Below are 21,256 nucleotides of genomic sequence, written 5' to 3'. Positions count from 1 at the left end.
TGTCTGTTTTAGCAGAGCAGTGTTGATTTCTGGGCTGCAGAAAGAACCAAAGAAAACCCCAAACTTAAAAAAAAAGATACAGCTCTTTTAATTTTGTTTTCTGCAGAGCTTCAACACCCGAGGACCAAAGAGATTCAGTTCACAGAAAGGACTCTGGCAGATGGTTGGTGCCCGTCCTTCTCCTTTCCTTGTTTCATGTTTCTCTCCTGGGAACGGATGCTATTCTCTCAAGTTAAGAGATTGTTCAGCCTGGAAACAACAGGGGTCTATAATACTATCAATTAAGGAAATGCATGTAGATTTTCAAATCGTTCCTTTTTCAAAAGACTTGGCAGAATTCCTCTTCTCTAGAAGCAATGAAGCTGCTAACATTGAAGTTCAGGATGAAGAAGCAGAATAAATGTTGACCAAGTTTATAGATGGCTGCCAACCTGGGCAAGATAAACAAGGCCTTATGAACAGATGCAAAATGTCATTTTAAATGAACAGATGATCCCCACAGCTTAACATTTTGACTCAAAACGAGTCAAAAAGAACAGAATGAAACCTTACAGGGACAAATACAAAGTTATGTATGCAAGTAAATTATGCATTAATGGTGGATTGGTTTTAATACGTTATATTTCTTTATCATTCCCTATCCAACTCGATGGCAACAATTTACATGGATTATTTCAAAGTTGTCTTATTGATTTTTTTTTCATTGTCAAACTCCTTCGAATATTTTACAGAAAGAAAGAAATGTACAGAGAAGTCAAATGCATTGGTGTAGCATGGGGAATACGGCATATGGGTTATTCATAATACATGTGAAAAAGTTTTGGATCACAACGTGACATGAGTCCGCAGGGGCAGATATTGTGACCCAGTTTAGGGAAGTGGTGAAGGTGCTGACCTAGAAACCAGGAGACTGTAAATTCTAGTCCATCTTAAGCATGGAAGCCAGTTGGTGACTTTGGGCCAGTGACCAGGAGACTGTGAGTTCTAGTCCCACCTTAGCCATGAAAGCCAGCTGGATGACTTTGGGATAATCACCAGGAGACTGTGAGTTCTAGTCCTGCCTTAGGCATGAAAGCCGGCTGGTTGACTTTGCCAATCACCAGGAGACTGTGAATTCTAGTCCTGCCTTAGGCACGAAAACTAACTAGATAGCTTTGGACCAATCACCAGGAGACTGTGAGTTCTAGTCCTGCCTTAGGCATGAAAGCCGGCTGGTTGACTTTGCCAATCACCAGGAGACTGTGAATTTTAGTCCTGCCTTAGGCACGAAAACTAACTAGATAGCTTTGGACCAATCACCAGGAGACTGTGAGTTCTAGTCCTGCCTTAGGCATGAAAGCCGGCTGGTTGACTTTGCCAATCACCAGGAGACTGTGAATTTTAGTCCTGCCTTAGGCACGAAAACTAACTAGATAGCTTTGGACCAATCACCAGGAGACTGTGAGTTCTAGTCCTGCCTTAGGCATGAAAGCCGGCTGGTTGACTTTGCCAATCACCAGGAGACTGTGAATTTTAGTCCTGCCTTAGGCATGAAAACTAACTAGATAGCTTTGGACCAATCACCAGGAGACTGTGAGTTCTAGTCCTGCCTTAGGCATGAAAGCCGGCTGGTTGACTTTGCCAATCACCAGGAGACTGTGAATTTTAGTCCTGCCTTAGGCACGAAAATTAACTAGATAGCTTTGGACCAATCACCAGGAGACTGTGAGTTCTAGTCCTGCCTTAGGCATGAAAGCCAGCTGGTTGACTTTGTGAATTCTAGTCCTGCCTTAGGCACGAAAACTAACTAGATGGCTTTGGGCCAATCACCAGGAGACTGGGAGCTCTAGTTCTGCCTTAGGCATGACAGCCAACTAGATGGTTTTGGGCCAATCACCTGGAGACCATGAATTCTAGTCCTGTCTTAGGCATGAAAGCCAACATTTGTTGATGCAACAACATGTTACAACAACATGCAGCAGATGGCGATGCAACATGTCACAAACTAGGAAGACAATTGCTTTTTTGGACCGACACATCACATGAAGTTTCGGAACAATTGGATCATTTATTCCCTCAAACGATTTTATTCAGTTCCTTTTGGGCGTCTGATACGCCTGCTAGACAGTGATGGAGAGAGTTGAGTAGATATGTGTTGCAAAATTTCGGATAGCACACAGCTTTTCATCTAGCTTGAGAGCAAAAATAGCTTGTTGCCAGGAGAAACCCCCCCCCCTTTTTTAAAAAAGAAAAAAGGGTTTATAGTTGGTGAGGATTCAGGCAGAGAAAGTACAGAGGTCAAAGTTTTGAAATGTTTCTGTAGGTGGCTGATCTGATTATACTGGAAACTCAGATGCTTCTATCTGGGCAAAAGCTGTAATTGTCATGGCTGACATTTTCATTAAAATGTCGTTAAGAATCAGGGGCATTCAGCTCGCCCGATCTCACAAGGATACCCTGTTTTATCATCCATCTTCTAGTTATTCCCCAAACCACCATTGGCCCAGCTGTAATGATTCCGGGAGCTGAGCATAAGTCCATCAGTACTGCAATTATTATTATTGAATCTGACTTGTTTAATAAAGCCAATACATTTGAAACGCTATTTGGGATAAGCAGAATTGGGGGTTGTTTTGTGATCAAGTCTACATTCCTGTATTGATAGTCTTTTTTATTCTGAATAGTTACTGCAGAAGTGGAAAGCAACGGAAATATCAATTCCCAGAGAGGAAGAGAAGGAGGAGGAGGAGGTGCATTTTTGATATTTGTAAAAGTTCAGGCATTTGCATGAAAATATAAACTCAATAATATATCCTATAACAGTGTTGGTGAACCTGTTCATTTTCATGCAAATGAATATATAAACTCAATAATATATCCTATAACAGTTTGGGCGAACCTTTTCGGCACCAAGTGCTTAAACGGGAGCATGCATATCCGTGTGCTGGAAACCCTATGCACATGCGCATGCTAGGTGGCTGCTCTTCCATTTTCCGATGCCTGCGTGCGCATTTACCGCCTGGTCTTCTGGTTTCTGGCGTGCATGGATGTGTGGAGAGCAGCTCCACACACCAGAAACCAGAAGATCATCTTCCCAGTCCGCGCATGCGCACCAGGAGGCTGCTCTTCTGATTTCCCGTGCTCCCGCGTGCGTGAAGACCAGCTAGCTGCTGCGCCCGAACTTCGAAGAGCAATGGGCAATGGCCTGCGTGCCCGAGAGATTGGTCTGCATGCCACTTCCGGGACACATGGTATTGGTTCGCCATCACGGTCCTATAACTTTACTTAAAGAAAGACTTTCAATACCCCCAAAAAATATACATTATGATAATTCCATTGCCACTTTGGTGTAGTGGTTAAGATACTAGCCTAGAAACCAGGAGACTGCGAGTTCTAGTCCCGATTTAAACCTGAAATCTGGCTCAGTGACTTGGGCCAATCGTCAGGAAATTGTGAATTCTAGTACCAACTTAGGCAGGAAAGTCATCTAGGTGACTTTGAGCCAAACACTAGGTAACAGCAAGTTCTAGTCCCGGCTTAGGTATGAAAGCCAGCTTGGTGACTTTGGAGCAATTACCAGGAGATGGTGAGTTCTAATCTTGTCTTGGATAGGAAAAGCTGATTAGGCGACTCTGAACCAGTCACTTTCTCTCAGCCCAGCCAATTTCACAAAGTTGAAAAATAGAAGGAGAAAGGAGTATTATTATATAGGTAACTGCCTTGAGTTGCCTTTATAATAAAGGCATAATAAAATCTAATAAATATTTATTATAATTGCCATATTGATTTTTGTTTATCTCTACACAAAAAAATCCCCCATATTTATTATTTTTGCTATCCTAAGTCATAACTTATAGAGGAAAAAGTATATGGGGTTTTTTTTCTACCTTCAAAACTATGCTTATAGGGCACTGCACATTAGAACAACTAGACACATGGACAATTTTTCCCCTATGCCATCACTCTGCTAAACAACTAATCCCCACAACACTGTCAAATTATCTAGTAAGACTGTATTCTATTCTTCTTATTTTTCCTATTATCCATCTCCTTATCTATCTTTTGACTATAACTTTGTTGCTTGAAGCTTATGATTTATATTGTTTTACTTAGTATCCTAGTATGAGTTATATTGATTGCGTATTTTTAGTATCCTATGTCTATCATTGTGTTGTATTTTATGATTGAGGATGGATGTACTTTTATGATGACAATGATAATGATTTATCATTTATTGCTTGTATGTATACTGAGAGCTTATGCACTGGATACAAATTCCTTGTGTGTCCAATCATATTTGGCCAATAAAGTCATTGTCTCCTCCTCCTCCTCCTCCTCCTCCTCCTCCTCCTCCTCCTCCTCCCCCTCCTCCTCCCCTCCTCCCCTCTTCCTCCTCCTCCTCCTCCTCCTCCTCCTCTTCTTCTTCTTCATCCTATTCCTATTCCTATTCCTATTCCTATTCCTATTCCTATTCCTATTCCTATTCCTATTCCTATTCCTCCTCTCCTCCTCCTCCTCCTCCTCCTCCTCTTCTTCTTCTTCTTCTTCTTCATCCTATTCCTATTCCTCCTCCTCCTCCTCCTCCTCCTCCTCATCATCATCATCCTTAATTCTTTATTTAAAAAATCACTTGTGTTGATTCTTGGAGTAAATTACAAAACAGGATTTGTCACAGAATCTATTTTTTTTCTTTGACAGATGTTCCTCAAGAGTTCAATGACCTGACCCTGAATAACCATGAAAGATGTAAGTTAATACATTCTTCTGGACAGGTGCAACTGTTGTCTCCTTGAAATTCTTAGATTTCCAGAATAACCAAAGACATGATGGATAACAAATAATTCAATTCACTTTTTCTTCTTTACATTGGCACAGTGAGATGCAGACGGCTGAGCTGCACTTGAATGTAGATTTTTCCACCCTCAATCCCTCCCTCAATAGACCAGGACATCTCAGTGATCTTAGCTAATACAGATTGTCCTCAACTTACAACAGTTTACTTAGTGACTGTAAGAAGTTACAACAGCACTGAAAAAGTGACTTATGACCATTTGTCACAGTTCATAGCTAAATGACCATAACTAGAAACTGACGCAGCTTGATCCATGATTGAGATTCATACTGAAGCAACGTTTTCATCATTTGATTCCTGACAGACCTGTTATGGCCTTTGGTCTATGTTAGAAGTACATGGAAGTTCCAATTTTTCGGCATCTGCTCCGAAATCCAAATTCTCTAAGACTGTGGTTCTCCACCTGTGATCTGCAGAACCTTGGGCTGCCCCAGTGGTGGGTTGCAGGCAGTACGCCCCTGTATGGGCATACCAGAGCCTGCCCGGAGCACCGGGTACCGTTCTGGTACAGTGCTCCGGAGGGCCCCCCTGCCCGCCTGAACTCCTTACCTGTCCTTGAAGCCTTTGGTGCTTTCGTGCACATGCATGGTGTGTATGGTGCCTGCACGATGCTCTGCCGAGCAGCTGGAGTGTCGCGGAGGCTTGCTGAAGCATCACAAGCAAGTATGACACATGCGTGCATGGCGCATGTGTGTGTGCGCGCCGTGTGTGTCCGTGTGGGTGACGCCGAGGCTGTTCCAACCGTACCAGTTGGAACAGAATCTGGAACCCACCACTGGGCGGCCCCCAATGTCATCACAGGAAGTCGACGAATGCTTGAAGAAATGTTGTGATTTAAATCTTGAGTTAAGTCTCAGTGACCCATGGCCACACAAGGTATTTAAAGAGGTTCCGTGGTGAAGAAAAGGTTGAGAATCACTGCCCTAAGAAATTTCATCTTGAGATAGATTTCACTCCTCCTAGGGCTTCCTTCAAGTCAACATCTTTTTCTTATAAATTGTTTGATGTTTGGATGCTTGTTTGTTAGGAGGAATCCATGCACATTTTTTACCCCCAACACATCTGTTTTTCTTTCAGTTTCTTCAGACATTGAAAGCAGTGGAGTCCTTGAAAACTTCAGAGGAGGGGGTACTGTATGGGTCTTTATATTTCATTATGAAACATGTAGAAAATGTATTTCAACATACGTCAACATGGGGTGAACCATATAAGCCATTTCAGGAAGCACCAATTTTTTTCAAACGCCCAAATGATCCTAGCATTGTGTAAGGGACAAATGTAGTTCAAAACAAATTCAAATATAAGAAATTATTGTAATTAGCAAGAGCTCATGGGGGACATCCTTCTTTCTTTCTTTCTTTCTTTCTTTCTTTCTTTCTTTCTTTCTTTCTTTCTTTCTTTCTTTCTTTCTTTCCTTCCTTCCTTCCTTCCTTCCTTCCTCCCTCCCTCCCTCCCTCCCTGTTCTCTCCTTCCTTCCTCTCTCCCTTTCTCTCTCCCTTCCTCCCTTCCTTCCTCCCCCTCCCTTTCCCCTCTTCTCCTCCCTCCCTTCCTTCCTTCCCTCCATCTCTCCCTCCCTCCCTGTTCTCTCCTTCTTTCCTCTCTCCCTTTCTCTCTCCCGTCCTCCCTTCCTTCTCCCCCTCTTTTCTCTCTTCTCCTTCCTTCCTTCCTTCCCTCCCTCCCTCCCTCTCTCCCTCCTTCCCTCCCTTCCTTTTCCTTTCTTTCTCCCCTGTAGTTTTCTTGGCTATTTCTGCAAGTGATAGAAGTTTGCTTCAGCTCATTCAGTTAAGCATCAAACTTCTGTTTTCATCATCTGCAAAAAGGAAGCAATAGAAAAGATATTTGATTGCTTAGAGAGGCATGTTTTGAAATGTTCCTGATCAAGGAAATTACAAAAACCATAAACATTATCTGATCTAGTAACACAAACTTTCCTTGTGTATGTTGCTTTGTAGCTGTGACCCAGAAAGAGGCAACTGTTGCTTTTGATAATTCAGAACTAAGAGGTAAGTTGGTACTTGCAGTTTGTTCCTGGGGTGAAAAAGTCTTCAATCCTGCTGTGGAAAGTGTTTGCTTAATTTACATTTATTAGAAACACGTATCTTCCTTTTATGCTGGCTTTCACTGTGTTTTCCCAAAAATAAAACAGGGTCTTATTTTCTTTTGACCCCCAAAATAAGCACTTGGCCTTATTTTTGGGGAGGTCTTATTATTTTTGAGGTGCAGGGTACGGTTCCACCACAAATCCGCGAAGCCCTTATCTGCGGAGACATAAGCGCGAAGACTAATTCGCGTCGTTCTAAGTGCTAAGGAAAAACGCGACCCTACCGCGATGACATAATCGCGGAGGGCAAATTTGCGCATTCCCAAGCACTCAGTACCCTAAACCTAACCCTAACCCTAACCCTAACCCTAACCCTAACCCTAACCCTAACCCTAACCCTAACCCTAACCCTAACCCTAACCCTAACCCTAACCCTAACCCTAACCCTAACCCTAACCCTAACCCTAACGCTAAACCTAACGCTAAACCTAACGCTAAACCTAATGCTAAACCTAACCCTAACCCTAACCCTAACCCTAACCCTAACCCTAACGCTAAACCTAACCCTAAACCTAACCCTAAACCTAACCCTAAACCTAACCCTAAACCTAACCCTAAAACAAACCCCTAAACCTAATACTAACGCTTACCTTAACTGAAGTCGGCTTTCTGCCGTGGTGCCGTTTTAAAGCGCCCTTCTGTTGCCACGCTGTTGTCGTGGCGGTGATGACGCGCGGTGATGACGCTTTAGCACCGCGATTTTATCACCGCGATTTTGACCAGCACGGTTTTGTCGTGCCACGGCAGGGTACGGCAAGTATGATCACCTCATGGCTGCTGCGGTGTTGCAATATTTTCTGGGGAGGGCTTATTTTAGTGCATGCGCTCAAAAGCCCGATTGGGCTTATTATCCAGGGAGGTCTTATTTTGGGGGAAACAGGGTAGAAAAGGTGAGAGTAACCTGGCTTGCAAAGACTTTCATGCCTTGAATGACCTTGCTACGAGTATATACATATCTTACATCCAACATTTCCTCCTCCTACCAGGTGTATCCCCTCCCCGTGAAAACTCCCAATATAGCAAGACTTGGGAGATTGGGTGGGGTGAGGTGGGGGAAAGGTATTTATACTTGACTTAAATTAATATAAAGTTGAATGTCCTATTAAGACGCAAAGGAGCTAATCCTGCATCTTTTCCCAGGATTGTCAGAGAGCTCCTTCGCTACAATAAAAACTACAACCACTTCACCTGGGATTAGCACACCAGAAGCAGAAGCCATGCCAACTTCAGAATTTCCAAGACCGGCAAACACTGGCAAGTCAAATTCCTGTGGCCATAGGATTCATTAGAAAAAAAGGCAGTGCAGGGACATCTGTGGCTGTATGTTTAAACTGCACCTCTACTTATTTATCATCGTTATCATTCTAGCCCTGTGATGACGAACCTATGGCACACGGGCCACAGCTGGCATGCTGAGCCATATCTGTGCACATGCAAGCGCCAGCTGATTTTTGGCCTTTCAGAGGGCCAGGGGAGGCCGTTTTCACTCTCCTCAAGCTTCAGGAAAGCCTACGGAGCCTGGGGCGGGAGAAAAACAGGCCCAATGAGGCTACCGGAAGTTCAGAAACGATTTGTTTCCAGTTTCCGGAGGGCATCCAGGGGGCCGGGGGGGGGGCCCTTTTCATCCACTTATCCTCCAAGAAAACAGACTGTGTGGGTAGATCTGAATGCTTTATAGCAGTTAGACTTATATACCGCTTCATAGGGCTTTCAGCCCTCTCTAAGCGGTTTACAGAGTCAGCATATTGCCCCCAACAACAATCTGGGTCCTCATTTTACCCACCTCAGAAGGATGGAAGGCTGAGTCAACCTTATTGAAAGAACAGGATATGGTGAAACTGGGGAAAATAGGAATACATACAATGAGAACCAAATAGTGTTGACTTACTGCTGAACATAACAATGAATAAATATAAGCAATCATAATCTCACTAGTGACGCTCTGAGTATGGGATGTGGGTTTGTCCTTAGATGACTGTTCTGACCCCCTCCTCCGTCCAATAACAACTGCCGAGACAAGCTTAACTGGAATGTACTTTAATAGCAAGTAACCAAAATCTCGGTGGCTGAAAGCCAAGCATAACAAACAGATAAGGATCTTGGCAGCAACTCAGACAAACTCGGGCAGCAATAAACACAGATAAGGCTTGGCAGCAATCCAGCCAGCCAGAGGGCATCCAGGGGGCTGAGGGAGGCCTCAAGAAAGCCTCCAGAGGCGGGAGAGAGTGAAAAACAGGTCCAATGGCTCTACCGGAAGTTCTGGTAGCCCCGTTGGGCCTGTTTTTTGCCCTCCCCAGGCTCCGGAGGCTTTTCTGGAACTTGAGGAGGGCGAAAATGGCCTCCCTGACTCCCCAGAGGAAATAACAAGCTCAGCTTGCAGGCGAGCAGTGCGGCCCGCATGGGGGGAGCATGAGGGGGGGTTGCATTATGGATGCCAGCACGGACATGCTGTTGTGAATGTGCACTCGCATTTTTTGGCACTCAACAACAAAAAGGTTAGCCATCACTGTTCTCGCCTTCGTCTATCCCCAGCAGGATGAAGGCCTCTTCCGTACCAATACTTTTAATATATAAGACACTTATTTAAAGTGAGATTCATGGAAGGATGCCACAGGATGGGGTTTTTTTCCTCATTCAAAAACACTACAGGAGCCTGCTTTGTTCTTGTTACTTCTTTAATAGATCTTAGTTCCCCGCAGTGGTGAGTTGCAGGCGGTATGCATACCGGAGCCTGCCTGGAGCACCGTTTCGGTATGGTGCTCTGGAGGGCCGACCTGCCCGCCCGAGCTCCTTACTGGTCTTTTAAGCCTTTGGCGCTTCTGCACACGCACACAGAATGGACAGCGCCTGTGCAATGCTCCGCAGAGCAGCTGGCACTAGTAGAGGCACTAAGACACATGTGCGCACTGCGCACATGTGCACGCACGCTGCACATGTCCATTTGGATGCCGCCGGGCCCGTTCCAACTGTACCGGTTGGAATAGGATCCGGAACCCACCACTGGTTCCACGGAATCTTAAAAAGGCATCTTTTTAACCCCAAATCCAGGACATGTCTTCAAGATAGTTGGGGAGGAACCTGTGACATTGTCTACGATGACTCCAGAAGCGTCACCATCTCCTGAAGAATATTTTAGGGAAGGTATGAAATGCTTTCACTCAATCCAATAATTTAACTAGAGGAAAAGAGAGGAGACCTACAAAACAGTTAGTTTGAACGTTAGTTGTGTGTTGTACATGAAAGAAAATGTAAATAGAAAAGAAATGATCCACCAGTGTATTAATTCTTCAGGAGATACATAAAAAACATCTCTTTCATTATTCTGGAATCCCTTAATTCAGGGTAGAGTTGCAATGATTGGGTGGAGCTGAGCATTTACTGGCTGGATGCCCTTCCTGACACCATGCAGAGTTCACAGCAGATATTTTCTATTTGTGCCCTAACAGAGAAACTTCCTCTATGATCTAGGATTGAACTCTCAACTTTCTGAGTGGGAGGCGAGCGCCTTCACCACTAGGCCACCATGCTGCTCCTTTAGGAAATATCTTGGGTTTAGTTATTTTTTTATTAGCACATTAGTTACATTGACAATTGCCATTTGCTACTGGAATGGACAGTCCCAGAAAAATGGTTTTTTTATCCCAATTCAGCCTTATCTTTCTGATGCCCAGATCTTCTCTAGAAGGTTGAAAGATAAAGGGGAGAAAATATGAGGAATATGAGATATGCAGCAGAAAAGAGAATTCCGTAGTCATCCATACGTTCTACAACTAAGGTTCTACATTTAGGCAAGAAAAACAAAATGCACGGGTACAGTATAGGTGGTACCTTGCTCAATAGTAGTAACGGTGAGAGGGATCTTGGAGTCCTAGTGAACAACCATTTAAATAGGAGCCAGCAGTGTGCAGCAGCTGCCAAAAAAAGCCAACACAATTCTAGAGTACATAAACAGAGGGGTAGAATCAAGATCCTGTGAAGTGTTAATACTACTTTATAATGCCTTGGTAAGGCCACACTTGGAATACTGCATCCAATTTTAGTCGCCACGATGTAAAAAAGAGGTTGAGATTCTAGAAAGAGTGCAGAGAAGAGCAACAAAGATGATTAGGGGTCTTGAGGCTAAAACATATGAAGAACGGTTGCAGGAACTGGATATGTCTGGTTTAATGAAAAGAAGGACTAGGGGAGACATGATAGCAGTGTTCCAATATCTCAGGGGCTGCCACAAAGAAGAGAGACTCAAACTATTCTCCAACCACCTGTGAGTAGAACAAGAAGCAATGTGTGGAAACTAATCATGGAGAGAAACAACTTAGAACTAGAAATTTCCTGACCACTAGAACAATTAATCAGTGGAACAATTTGCCTCCAGAAGTTGTGAATGCTCCAAAACTGGAAGTTTATAAGAAGATGTTGGATTACTATTTTCTGAAGTGGTATAGGGTTTCCTGCCTAAGCAGGGGGCTGGACTAGAAGATCTCCAACGTCCCTTCCAACTCTATTCTATTCTATTCTATTCTATTCTGTATACGTACTCAAAGAATAAAACTGTGAAATGCATATTTCCTTTCCACAGTGTGTGATCGTTTCTCTTTTCTGCAACGGGGCGAGAATGGAAAACTCAACCGCGAGTTTCCACAGTTGGGTGAGATGCTCTACTGCTTGACCGACCGGTGTCCAGAGGAGTTCGAATTATATGGCTGCTTTTGTGGTCAAGAGGGAAGAGGACATCCGACTGATGAACTGGACAGGTGGCTAACATTAAAAGCAAAACGAAAGAATCACATATGCTCCTAGGGCAGCATGCATTTTGCTAACTTAAATCTTCTATCTAGGCATGTGGGTCCTAAATAAATATTTACAGTTAACAATAGAAACAGAAAGAGAGAAAAATTTTTCCCCATTTCTGCTCAGCCAGAGATATTGGGCAGGATATGAGATATTATGTACCACATTGATGCACTCAATTTGATCAATATGTAGCATATTGATCTATTTCATGTGTTACATTGATGTATTCCTATTGTGTTCTTTTTCCACTGTTGATTTTATTGTACTATTATTGTTATACTACTGTTCTGCCCTTCTTTCCTCCCTCCCTCCCTTCTCTCCTCCCTCCCTCCCCTTTCTCTCCTTCCTCTCTTCTCTCCTTCCTTCCAATCTTCTCTCTTTCTCTCCTTCCTTCCTTCTTTCCTCCCTACCCACTTCTTTCTCTCCTCCCTCTCTTCTCTCTTTCTAGCCTTCCTTCCTTTCTTCCTCCTCCCTCTTCTTTCTCTCCTTCCTTCTTCCCTCCCTCCCTTCTCCCTTCTCTCATTCTCTCCTTTCTTCCTTCCTTCCTTCCCTCCCTCCTCCCTTGCTCCCTCCCTTCTGTTTCTCTCCTCTCTCCTCCCTCTCTTCTCTTTCCTTCCTTTCTTCCTCCTTCCCTCCCACCCTTAAATAAATAAATACAGCTTTCTATGTTCTACCAGTTGTGTTGCTGAAGCAACAGGACTCAGATAGTATTAACTCTATCAGATCTTGAACAATGGGCAGAAATCATAGAGAGGTGAGGTCTTTGCCCCTCACCTTCACTTGTGGCTGGCTCTGCCCATGTCCCATCTTTGACCTGAACTAGGCGATATGATAAAGCAAGAGAGAAAAAAATATTTTTCAAAATATGATACCTGCTAGGTTTATACCAACGTAAGGGACGCTGCAGTCCATGTAGATAGAAAATTGTTTTGAAACGTTAATTCTGTTATCCTTTCCATCTAACAGATGTTGTTTCTCCCATCAATGTTGCCTGGAACAAGTTAAAAGGCTGGGATGTCAGCCAGAAAAAACGTCAAGATCTGAAGTTGTGTGTTTTGATCACACACCAACGTGTAAGTTTTGAGATAGCGGGGTCCGAGAATCACCTCTTTCTTAAGTGAAACATTTTGAAAAGGAAGAAAAAAATCACTTTTCTCTGGTTAACATAGAAAAGTCTTCAAGGAAAGGATTTTAACAGAGTTAGAACTTCATCAGTTCTTTAGAAAATTCATCTCCCAAACCCACAAAGAAGGTATACCTTGGTGTGTGTGTGTGTGTGTGTGTGTGTGTGTATCAAATTTGTAAAAATAATAGATATGACCAGAGGTGGTATTCAGCCGGTTCAAACCAGGTGAACTGGTAACGGAAATTTTGTGTAGTTCAGAGAACCCACCAATACCACCTCTGCTTGGACCCTCCCTCCCATCCAGTGGTGGGATTCAGCCAGTTCGCACCTATTCGGGGAGAACGGTTGTTAACTTTCTAAGCAGTTCGGAGAACCCATTGTTGGAAGAAATCTCCTTTTGGTTTTTCCCACTTTACAGGGCTAATCCTGTAAGGAAGGCAGGAAGGAAACATTCTGGTGTTGTTTCTAGCCTCATCTTTATTGCCCTGTTTACAGAAACTGCCTCTCTGGTTAACTCTTATTATGTTGTAACAGCTAAGGCAAAGTGCCCATCGACGTGAGTGACCTTGAGTTGGCCACACCCACCCAGTCACATGACCACCGAGCCAACCCTCCCCCCAGCTGGTCATTAGGGCAGAGAACTGGTTGTTAAATTATTTGAATCCCACCACTGTCAGAGGTGGGATTCTGCCAGTTCAGACCAATTTGCTCAAACCGGTAGCGGAAATCGCTGGTGGCCCCCCCTCCCACCCCTGCTCTATGGCATCCCATTTAGGCTCCTTTCTTAGTCCAAAGTGCATGCGCGTGCGCTCACATTTGCGAACCAGTAGGGAAGGTAAGTGAATACCGCCCTAGTCCTTGGTGCTCTCTGGGCTTGGTGGTTTTCTTGCAGATGCTCCATTACCACACTAGATAGTGATAATGTTAATGATTCTGGCACTGATAATGTTACCTAGTTGGGTAATGAAATGTCTGCAAGAAAACAATGAAGCTTAGAGCTCATCAAAGATCTCGTCTAGGTTCCAAATAACACAACCCCAAACCAAAGAACTTCGAGGCATGAGATCTCCTTCAAAGAACATTTTATTCAGGCATGTCATATTGGCACAATGTGTTCTGACCAAGGCTTCCCCAGAAGCACGAAGCCAAGTCCTCGTCTCAATAAATGCCTTTTATTTAATTTACAGTGAATTCCTCTGCAGTAAAGTCTTTCCTCTCCCACAGTCTTTCAAGATAGTTCATAATTACCGACCTTTATCAGGCTTGGAGAGTGGCCAGGCTGATATCTTTCAGACGCCACAATACTTGGCAAGAATGCAGGAATGAACTAATTGTCTCCTGCAAACTCCCCTCCCCTTTCGCTCCTCTTTTATTTCCTTTGGGAGGAGCCATTCACCGTCCACCTGTGGTCTTACTTCCAAGTTGACCCTTGTTCTTCAGCTGTTCCCTTCGTCTGGCTGTTCCCTTGTCATTGTATGTAAATACACAGTTTACACGTACAATGAAATTCACATAACACTCAGAGATCAGACCCAACACACTTAACAATTCCCAAACACCCACCCACCCACCCCAAAAAATTCCCCGCCCCTAAACCACCCAAGCATCCACACAACAGACCAAGTAGTGCTGTCCAATAGTTTGGTGTCCCTTTAGATCATTGTTGAGTGCAATTATACCTCTGGGATAAAAGCCATTCAGAAGACGTGTGGTCCTAGTTTTAATTGTTCTGCATCTTCTGCCAGAAGGCAACAATCTAAAAAGATTGTAAGCAGGATGGGAAGAGTCTCTGAGAATGTTATGCAACTTCAACCTCAAACAGCGAGATGCGAAGATGTCATCCAGGGCTGGTTGGCGGTAGATAAGAGCCAGTGGGATTAAAGGAGGGTGGGACTTAGATTTCTTGCAGGCACAAACGGACTCCGAGATGATGACACCTTGACACCTTTCTTGGGCTCAACCTGGTCATCTACGTTGCTATGATGGCAAACACTTCCTGCCATCATGGCCTTATTGTAGCCGCTGTGAGATTTGATTCAGAAGCTCCTCTCCACCATCTTCCCTTCTCCCAGGTGTTGGATGGACCCTGTGCGAAAACCTCCTGTGTTCCTGCGATAAAGCTGCGGCCGAATGCATGGCTGCAGCCCCATTCAACGAAACCCGGAGGCTGCCCAGCAGACAGGATTGCCGAGAGGACAAACTGGCTTGCCGCTGGTCAGGACGCGAGAGGCCTCCAAGCAGCCCTCCAAGAGGTTCCAGAACATCTAGTGAAGAAGAAGAAGAGAGTAGCAGCGAGGAGGCAGGTCCAGCTCAGCCCCCCTTGAGACGTGGGAAAAGAGCAATACGGAATGGCAGATGGAGATCCAGAATAGTCCCATTGCAAACAAGATAAATCTCCACTTCTCTGCCCAGCTGCAGATCTATCGGCTACATTTTTCAAGAGGCAGCCAGTAGTGTATCTTATATGGCTGTCCAGTCTTTTCTTAAAAGCCTCCAGAGATGAAGCACCCACAACTCCTGAAGGCAAATTGTTCCAGGGATGAATTTGTTTTCAAAGTTAGGAAATTTATCCTCGGTTCTAGCAACTGTGTGGGTCATCCATCAATGGAGGCGTTTAAGAAGAGACTGGACAGTTGCTTGTCTGGAAAGGTATAGGGTCTCTGGCTTGAGCAGGGGTTGGACTAGAAGACCTCCAAGGTCCCTTCCAACTCTGTTATTCTGTTATGCTATCTTAGAACTCAACAGGATGTAAAAGTGGGAGATCTTCTACTTATTGGGTGATCCCTAAATATATATATTTCAGTGGTGAGGAATAGAATAGAGTAACAGACTTGGAAGAGACCTTGAAGGTCTTCTAGTCCAACCCCCAGCTTAGGCAAGAAACCCTACACCACTTCAGACCAATGGATATCCAGCATCTTCTTAAAAAGATACAGTGTTGGAGCATTCACAACTTCTGGAGGCAACTTCTGTTCCACTGATTAATTGTTCTAATTGTCATGGAATTTCTCCTTAGTTCTAAGTTGCTCCTCTCCTCAATGAGTTTCCACCCATTGCTTCTTGTCCTGCCCTCATGTGCTTTGGAGAATAGCTTGACTGCCTCTTCTTTGTGGCAACCCCTGAGATATTGGAACACTGCTATCATGTCTCCCCTAGTCCTTCTTTTCATTAAACTAGACATACCCAGTTCCTGCTTTAGAGTAGAACTTTAACATACCTGGTTATATAGCCATAACACCTATATAGCCATAATACCTATGTAGCCATAATACCTATTTCATTTTTAATCTCTCCTGGGTAGAATGATGGTTGTACAAAGATCAGGAGGAGTAGAGATGAAATGTTCTAAGTTGCTTTCAATACCATCACAGGTTTTCTAAATCTCTGTTTCCGGAACAAGCCATCATGAATTGGTTCTTGTCCCTAATCCTTAATGAATAACTCTGCGCACAATGCTAAACCAAAATAAACAACGCCTACTTGATATTATGGCTTATCATACCATGTAAATGAAAGTTCCTATTAAAAGCTTGACCCTGCTTCTTCCTTTGTCCTTATTTTTAGGAACAATTTGACATTATAGAAACAAGTTAAGTATGCTAACAATTCTTCTTCAGGATTTGCTTTAATACTGGAGGGGCTGAAGCCATGGATATGAAACCGATTTTTTAAAAAAAGAGAATGACAAAGTAATCACACCTGAAATTTTCTTGACTTAATTTCTGGTGTGTCCAATCATATGTTTGTAGCTTTAGATGTTTGGATTGTCTCAGAATCCTTAAAGGTAAAGATTCTCCTCACACATATGTGCTAGTTGTTCCTGACTCTGGGGGGCGGTGCTCATCTCCATTTCAAAGCCGAAGAGTCAGTGCTGTCCAAAGACGTCTCCGTGGTCATGTGGCCGGCATGACTAAATGCCAAAAGCGCACAGAACATTGTTACCTTCCACCCAAAGTGATCCCTATTTTTCTACTTGAATTTTTATGTGCTTTTGAACTGCTAGGTTGGCAGAAGCTGGGAGAAGTAAAGGGAGCTCATTCTGTTACGCAGCACTAGAGATTCAAACCGCCGAACTGCTGACCTTTCTGATCGACAAGCTCAGCGTCTTATCCACTGGGCCACCATGTCACCATCCTTACAATAAACTTAAATGGAGACGTAATTGCCAAGAATACAAAGCGGTCTTCTTCCTGAGCAGGGGGTTGGACTAGAAGACCTCCAAAGTCCCTTCCAACTCTGTTATTCGGTTAATTCCTGCTAATTCAAGGAAGAACAGTTAATACAAGAGTTTGCTTAATGTGCCCATATACTCAGTGGAATTTGAGATAGCAGAGATCTTGATGTGAACTGGGCTAATTTTATTTTTCTGCGGGAGAGAATAGAAGTCTGATTCTCTGGGGCTATTTACAACATGTAGAAAAAATGGCTATGACCCCCACGGAGCCTAATCCTAGTTGAGAATTGTGTTTTAGAAAGTTTCTAAGAACTGGTTTCTAATTTTGTGCTTCTTCAAAATGCAGACTGCACCTTCGGGTTTTCCAGATTATCATCGGAGAGCCTGAACAGATTTACTGCTCCAAAGGAGAATTAATACCAATCTTTTTGTTTGTTTGTTTTTGAAACTCTAAAGCTTTGGGAAGCTTATGGTTGTGGTGATTTCCAATTGGCGGAAACTCTCACATCCTTCCACCTGCAAACTCCTGGGATCCATTCAGTTACTTTCCACTCGGCCTAGATGTTCAACTGCTGTGTCATCACTCAGAGATGCTCTCTTTCAAATTTGAGAGAGAGAATCAAAGAGGCAGGCAGGGAGGGAGGTTTTAACAATTGATGAGGCCTTGTCCTCTAGAAGAAACTGCTCAGGCCTTTTATGAACAGGAAGTGTTCTGACCTGACTCCTGAAATACAACGAACTCCCTGTAGTTTAAATAAATGTTCCCTTTATTAGGAACACCAGCAGCCCTGGCAAAAAGTCTCTCTCTCTCTCTGTCTCTGTCTCTCTCTCTCTCTCTCTCACACACACACACATACACACTCACACTCACACTCACACTGCAGGCTAACAAGTCTGTCCTGCAGGGGAGATGAATAGTTGTCTGCCACACCTATTCGTCTCTGCCCCCTGCCTTTTATCCCCCGAGCCAGGGTGACGCTTTGCTAGCGGAAGTGTCTCATCCAGCCTAATGACTGGCCCATAGATTTCCACTGCTCTCCTCTCCTCTGCCTTCTGAGCATCCATGCATCAGGCACGGGACCCAGCTGCTCCTCCTCTTCCTCATCAACCACTTCCAAGATCTGGAGACTGTTGACTTTCCATCTGAGGGCTGATGGACGGCCCAGGCTCCATCTCTGTCTCTATCTCCGATAGCACCATTCCCTCTTCCTCCTCGGAGCTCTCTGATTGCCTTAATGCTGACCCTGACTCCCACACCACCTCCGGAACTCCGTGACCCGTCAAAAGCGCGAACGTCATAAGCGCGCAGACAACACCGCGGCGCTAAAACCGCAATTTCAAAAGCGCGCTGACAACAGCGCGCTGACAACAGCGCGCCAACAACAGCGCGCCAACAACAGCGCGCCGACAACAGCGCGCCGACAGAAGCGCGATTTCATTTAAGGTAAGATTTACAGTTAGGTTTAGGGTTAGGTTTAGGGTTAGGTTTAGGGTTAGGGTTAGGTTTAGGGTTAGGTTTAGGGTTACGGTACAGCGCGCTTCTGTTGGTGCGCTTTTGTCGGCGCGCTTTAGGGCTAATTAGTCATTCATTCATCGCGCGGTTTTGTCACCGCGCTTTAGACACCGCGCTTTAGTCAGGCACGCTTTTGTTGTGCGTGCATTTGTGGTGGAACCCCGGAACTCATCTTCACTTAGAGCCACAGCAGGTAGATTTCAATTTATAGTCATTTATTTAGTGACTGTTCAAAGCTACAAATGACTGTTTTTCACCGTGATCATGATTTATGATGGTTTTTCACCCGTATGACCGTGATCATGATTTATGACTGTTTTTCACACGTATGATTGTGATCAAAATTTGCTTGGCAACTGGCATGTATTTATGATGCTTGCAGGATCCCTGGGTCATGTGATCCCTTTTTGCTGACTTTCTGATAAGCAAATATCTATGGAGATTCTCAATCATCCATGTCATGGTTGTCTGAAGGGTGTTTTTTCAAGAGGAGACGGGACTTTCTCTGTGTGGTGTTTGTTCTTTGAAGACGTTTCATTTCTCCTTACTTATGATCACAACTGAGCCCAAAATTTCCATAGCTAAACAAGACGTTTAGTGACTTTTGGCCCATTTTAAGACCTTTCACTTAAAGTGGGGGAAAAAAAAAGCTTCCAATGACGCAACCTGCGATAAATGTATTTCGTGGCACGACAAAACCGCGGTCCACTAAAGCGCGCCCGATTAAAGCGCGTCACTGACATCAGCAGCAGCGCGACAACAGCGACCGCGGAGAAAAAAGGGCGCTTTAAAAAGCGCTTTGAAAGCAAGCCGATTCAAGTTAAGGTAAGGGTTAGGTTTAGGGTTAGGGTTAGGGTTAGGTTAAGGGTTAGGTTTAGGTTTAGCGTTAGGTTTCGGGGGGTTAGGTTTAGGTTTAGGGGTTAATTTTAGCTTTAGCGCTCACAGTGTGCTTTTTTCGTCGTGCTGTGATGACGTCAGGTACGCGGTTTCGTCGAGCCGCTTTAGTCGAACACGGTTTTGTGGTGGAACCAATGTATTTGACCTCAAATAAGAATGAATGGAACTTACATTGGTCTTCAGGACCTCCCAGCCTTCTTCCACTGTTCAACTGTTTAATTATATTTGTTGGCTACTGCACCATATATTTGCAATATCTAAAGTATTTTTTGTGACCATGAAGCAACATAGTTGTTAAGTGAACCTGGCTTCTTCAATGACTTTGCTTATCGGAAGGTCCCAAAGGTGCTTTTTCAAGAGGCAACTGGACTTTCTGGTTGTTGTTGAGGTTGCTTTTGGAAGATCTTTCACTTCTCATCCAAGAAGCTTCTTCAGCTCTGACTGGATGGTGGGGAAAGGAAGGATTGATACCACTTGCAGACAGCTGGTCATTTGCATCCTTTTAGAGAGTCATTGAGGCCACCTGGAGGTTTATCTGTGTGGTCAGAGTCACCCGAGTAGTGCAAATGGGTGTGGAGCCTCCTTTCAACAGTTCCAAGAACACCTATTTGTACTACTCGGGTGACTCTGGCCAGAGTCTCTGGCTATCCAACATCTTCTTAAAGACTTCCAGTGTTGGGGCATTCACAACTTCTGGAGGCAAGTCCATAGCAAACAAGACACATAATTGCTAAACCTTATATATTAATTGTGCTACTGGTACTAAATGTAGATATTTTATCTATTTTTCATATTACTTCGCACGTATCAACAGTGGAGACAGTTAAAAGAACCGCCTAAGCAGGCAAATCTTTCCATTCTTTTTCTCTTCTGTTCTCACCTGTTCATTTTCTTTGGAATACAATAATACAATACAATGGCAGAGTTGGAAGGGACCTTGGAGGTCTTCTAGTCCAACGCCCTGCCTAGGCAGGAAACCTTATACCGTTTCAGACAAATGGCTATCCAACATCTTCTTGAAGACTTCCAGTGTTGGGGCATTCAAAACATCTGGAGGCAATTTCTGTTCCACTGATTAATTGTTCTAACTGTCAGGAAATTTCTCCTCAGTTCTAAGTTGCTTCTCTCCTTGATTAGTTTCCACCCATTGCTTCTTGTTCTACCCTCAGGTGCTTTCCAGAACAGTTTGACTCCCTCTTCTTTGTGGCAACCCCTAAGATATTGGAACACTGCTATCATGTCTCCCCTAGTCCTTCTTTTCATTAAACTAGACATACCCAGTTCCTGGAACTATTCTTCATATGTTTTAGCCTCCAGTCCCCTAATCATCTTTGTTGCTCTTCTCTGCACTCTTTCTAGAGTCTCCACATCTTTTCTACATCGTGGCGACCAAAACTGAATGCAGTATTCCAAGTGTGGCCTTACCCAGGCATTATAAATTGGTACTAAATTTGGCCCACCCTGCTTTAGCTTCCTAAAACCAGCCAAGTTCAGAAGACTAGTTGTTAACCATTTAGCTAAGTTTAGAATTATGTACCAGCTACAGAGGTGGGTTCCTACCAGTTCACACTTATTCAGTAAAACCGGTTCATCAAATCTACCGAACTGGTTAGAAGAGGTTCCACCAGTGGACCCGGAAAGCAGGCCACACCTACAGAAGAGATTCCAAAATTTTTTGAAACCCACCACTGGTCCTACACTATCATGCTCATATTTATAAAACTCAGTGCCTCTGTGAAAGGTAAGGAGGACTTCTGCGTTTGTGGTGCAATCAGAACATTGTGTGTGTTGAAGTTGTTTTAACGCAAACCAAAGATGCCTTT

The 21,256-nt window shown here is 44.0% G+C and overlaps 1 protein-coding gene across 1 annotated transcript in view; it reads left to right on the top strand.

Annotated features, from left to right (window-relative positions):
- LOC116512024 (otoconin-90-like) overlaps positions 1 to 16,424 on the top strand; it is an 81,278-nt gene extending 64,854 nt beyond the window's left edge. The window contains exons 13-19 of the mRNA XM_032222298.1: positions 4,678 to 4,725; positions 5,909 to 5,959; positions 6,784 to 6,834; positions 11,509 to 11,683; positions 12,690 to 12,796; positions 14,922 to 15,152; positions 16,414 to 16,424. Of these exons, the coding sequence (XP_032078189.1) occupies positions 4,678 to 4,725; positions 5,909 to 5,959; positions 6,784 to 6,834; positions 11,509 to 11,683; positions 12,690 to 12,796; positions 14,922 to 15,152; positions 16,414 to 16,424 (674 nt within the window). The remainder of the gene's footprint in view (positions 1 to 4,677; positions 4,726 to 5,908; positions 5,960 to 6,783; positions 6,835 to 11,508; positions 11,684 to 12,689; positions 12,797 to 14,921; positions 15,153 to 16,413) is intronic.
- The last annotated feature ends 4,832 nt before the right edge of the window (positions 16,425 to 21,256 follow it).

This window comes from Thamnophis elegans, chromosome 8 (assembly GCF_009769535.1).
Source record: "Thamnophis elegans isolate rThaEle1 chromosome 8, rThaEle1.pri, whole genome shotgun sequence".
Taxonomy (NCBI): Eukaryota; Metazoa; Chordata; class Lepidosauria; order Squamata; family Colubridae; genus Thamnophis; species Thamnophis elegans.
Note: the sequence above shows the minus strand (reverse complement) of the source record. Positions and strands in the feature narration are given on the sequence as shown.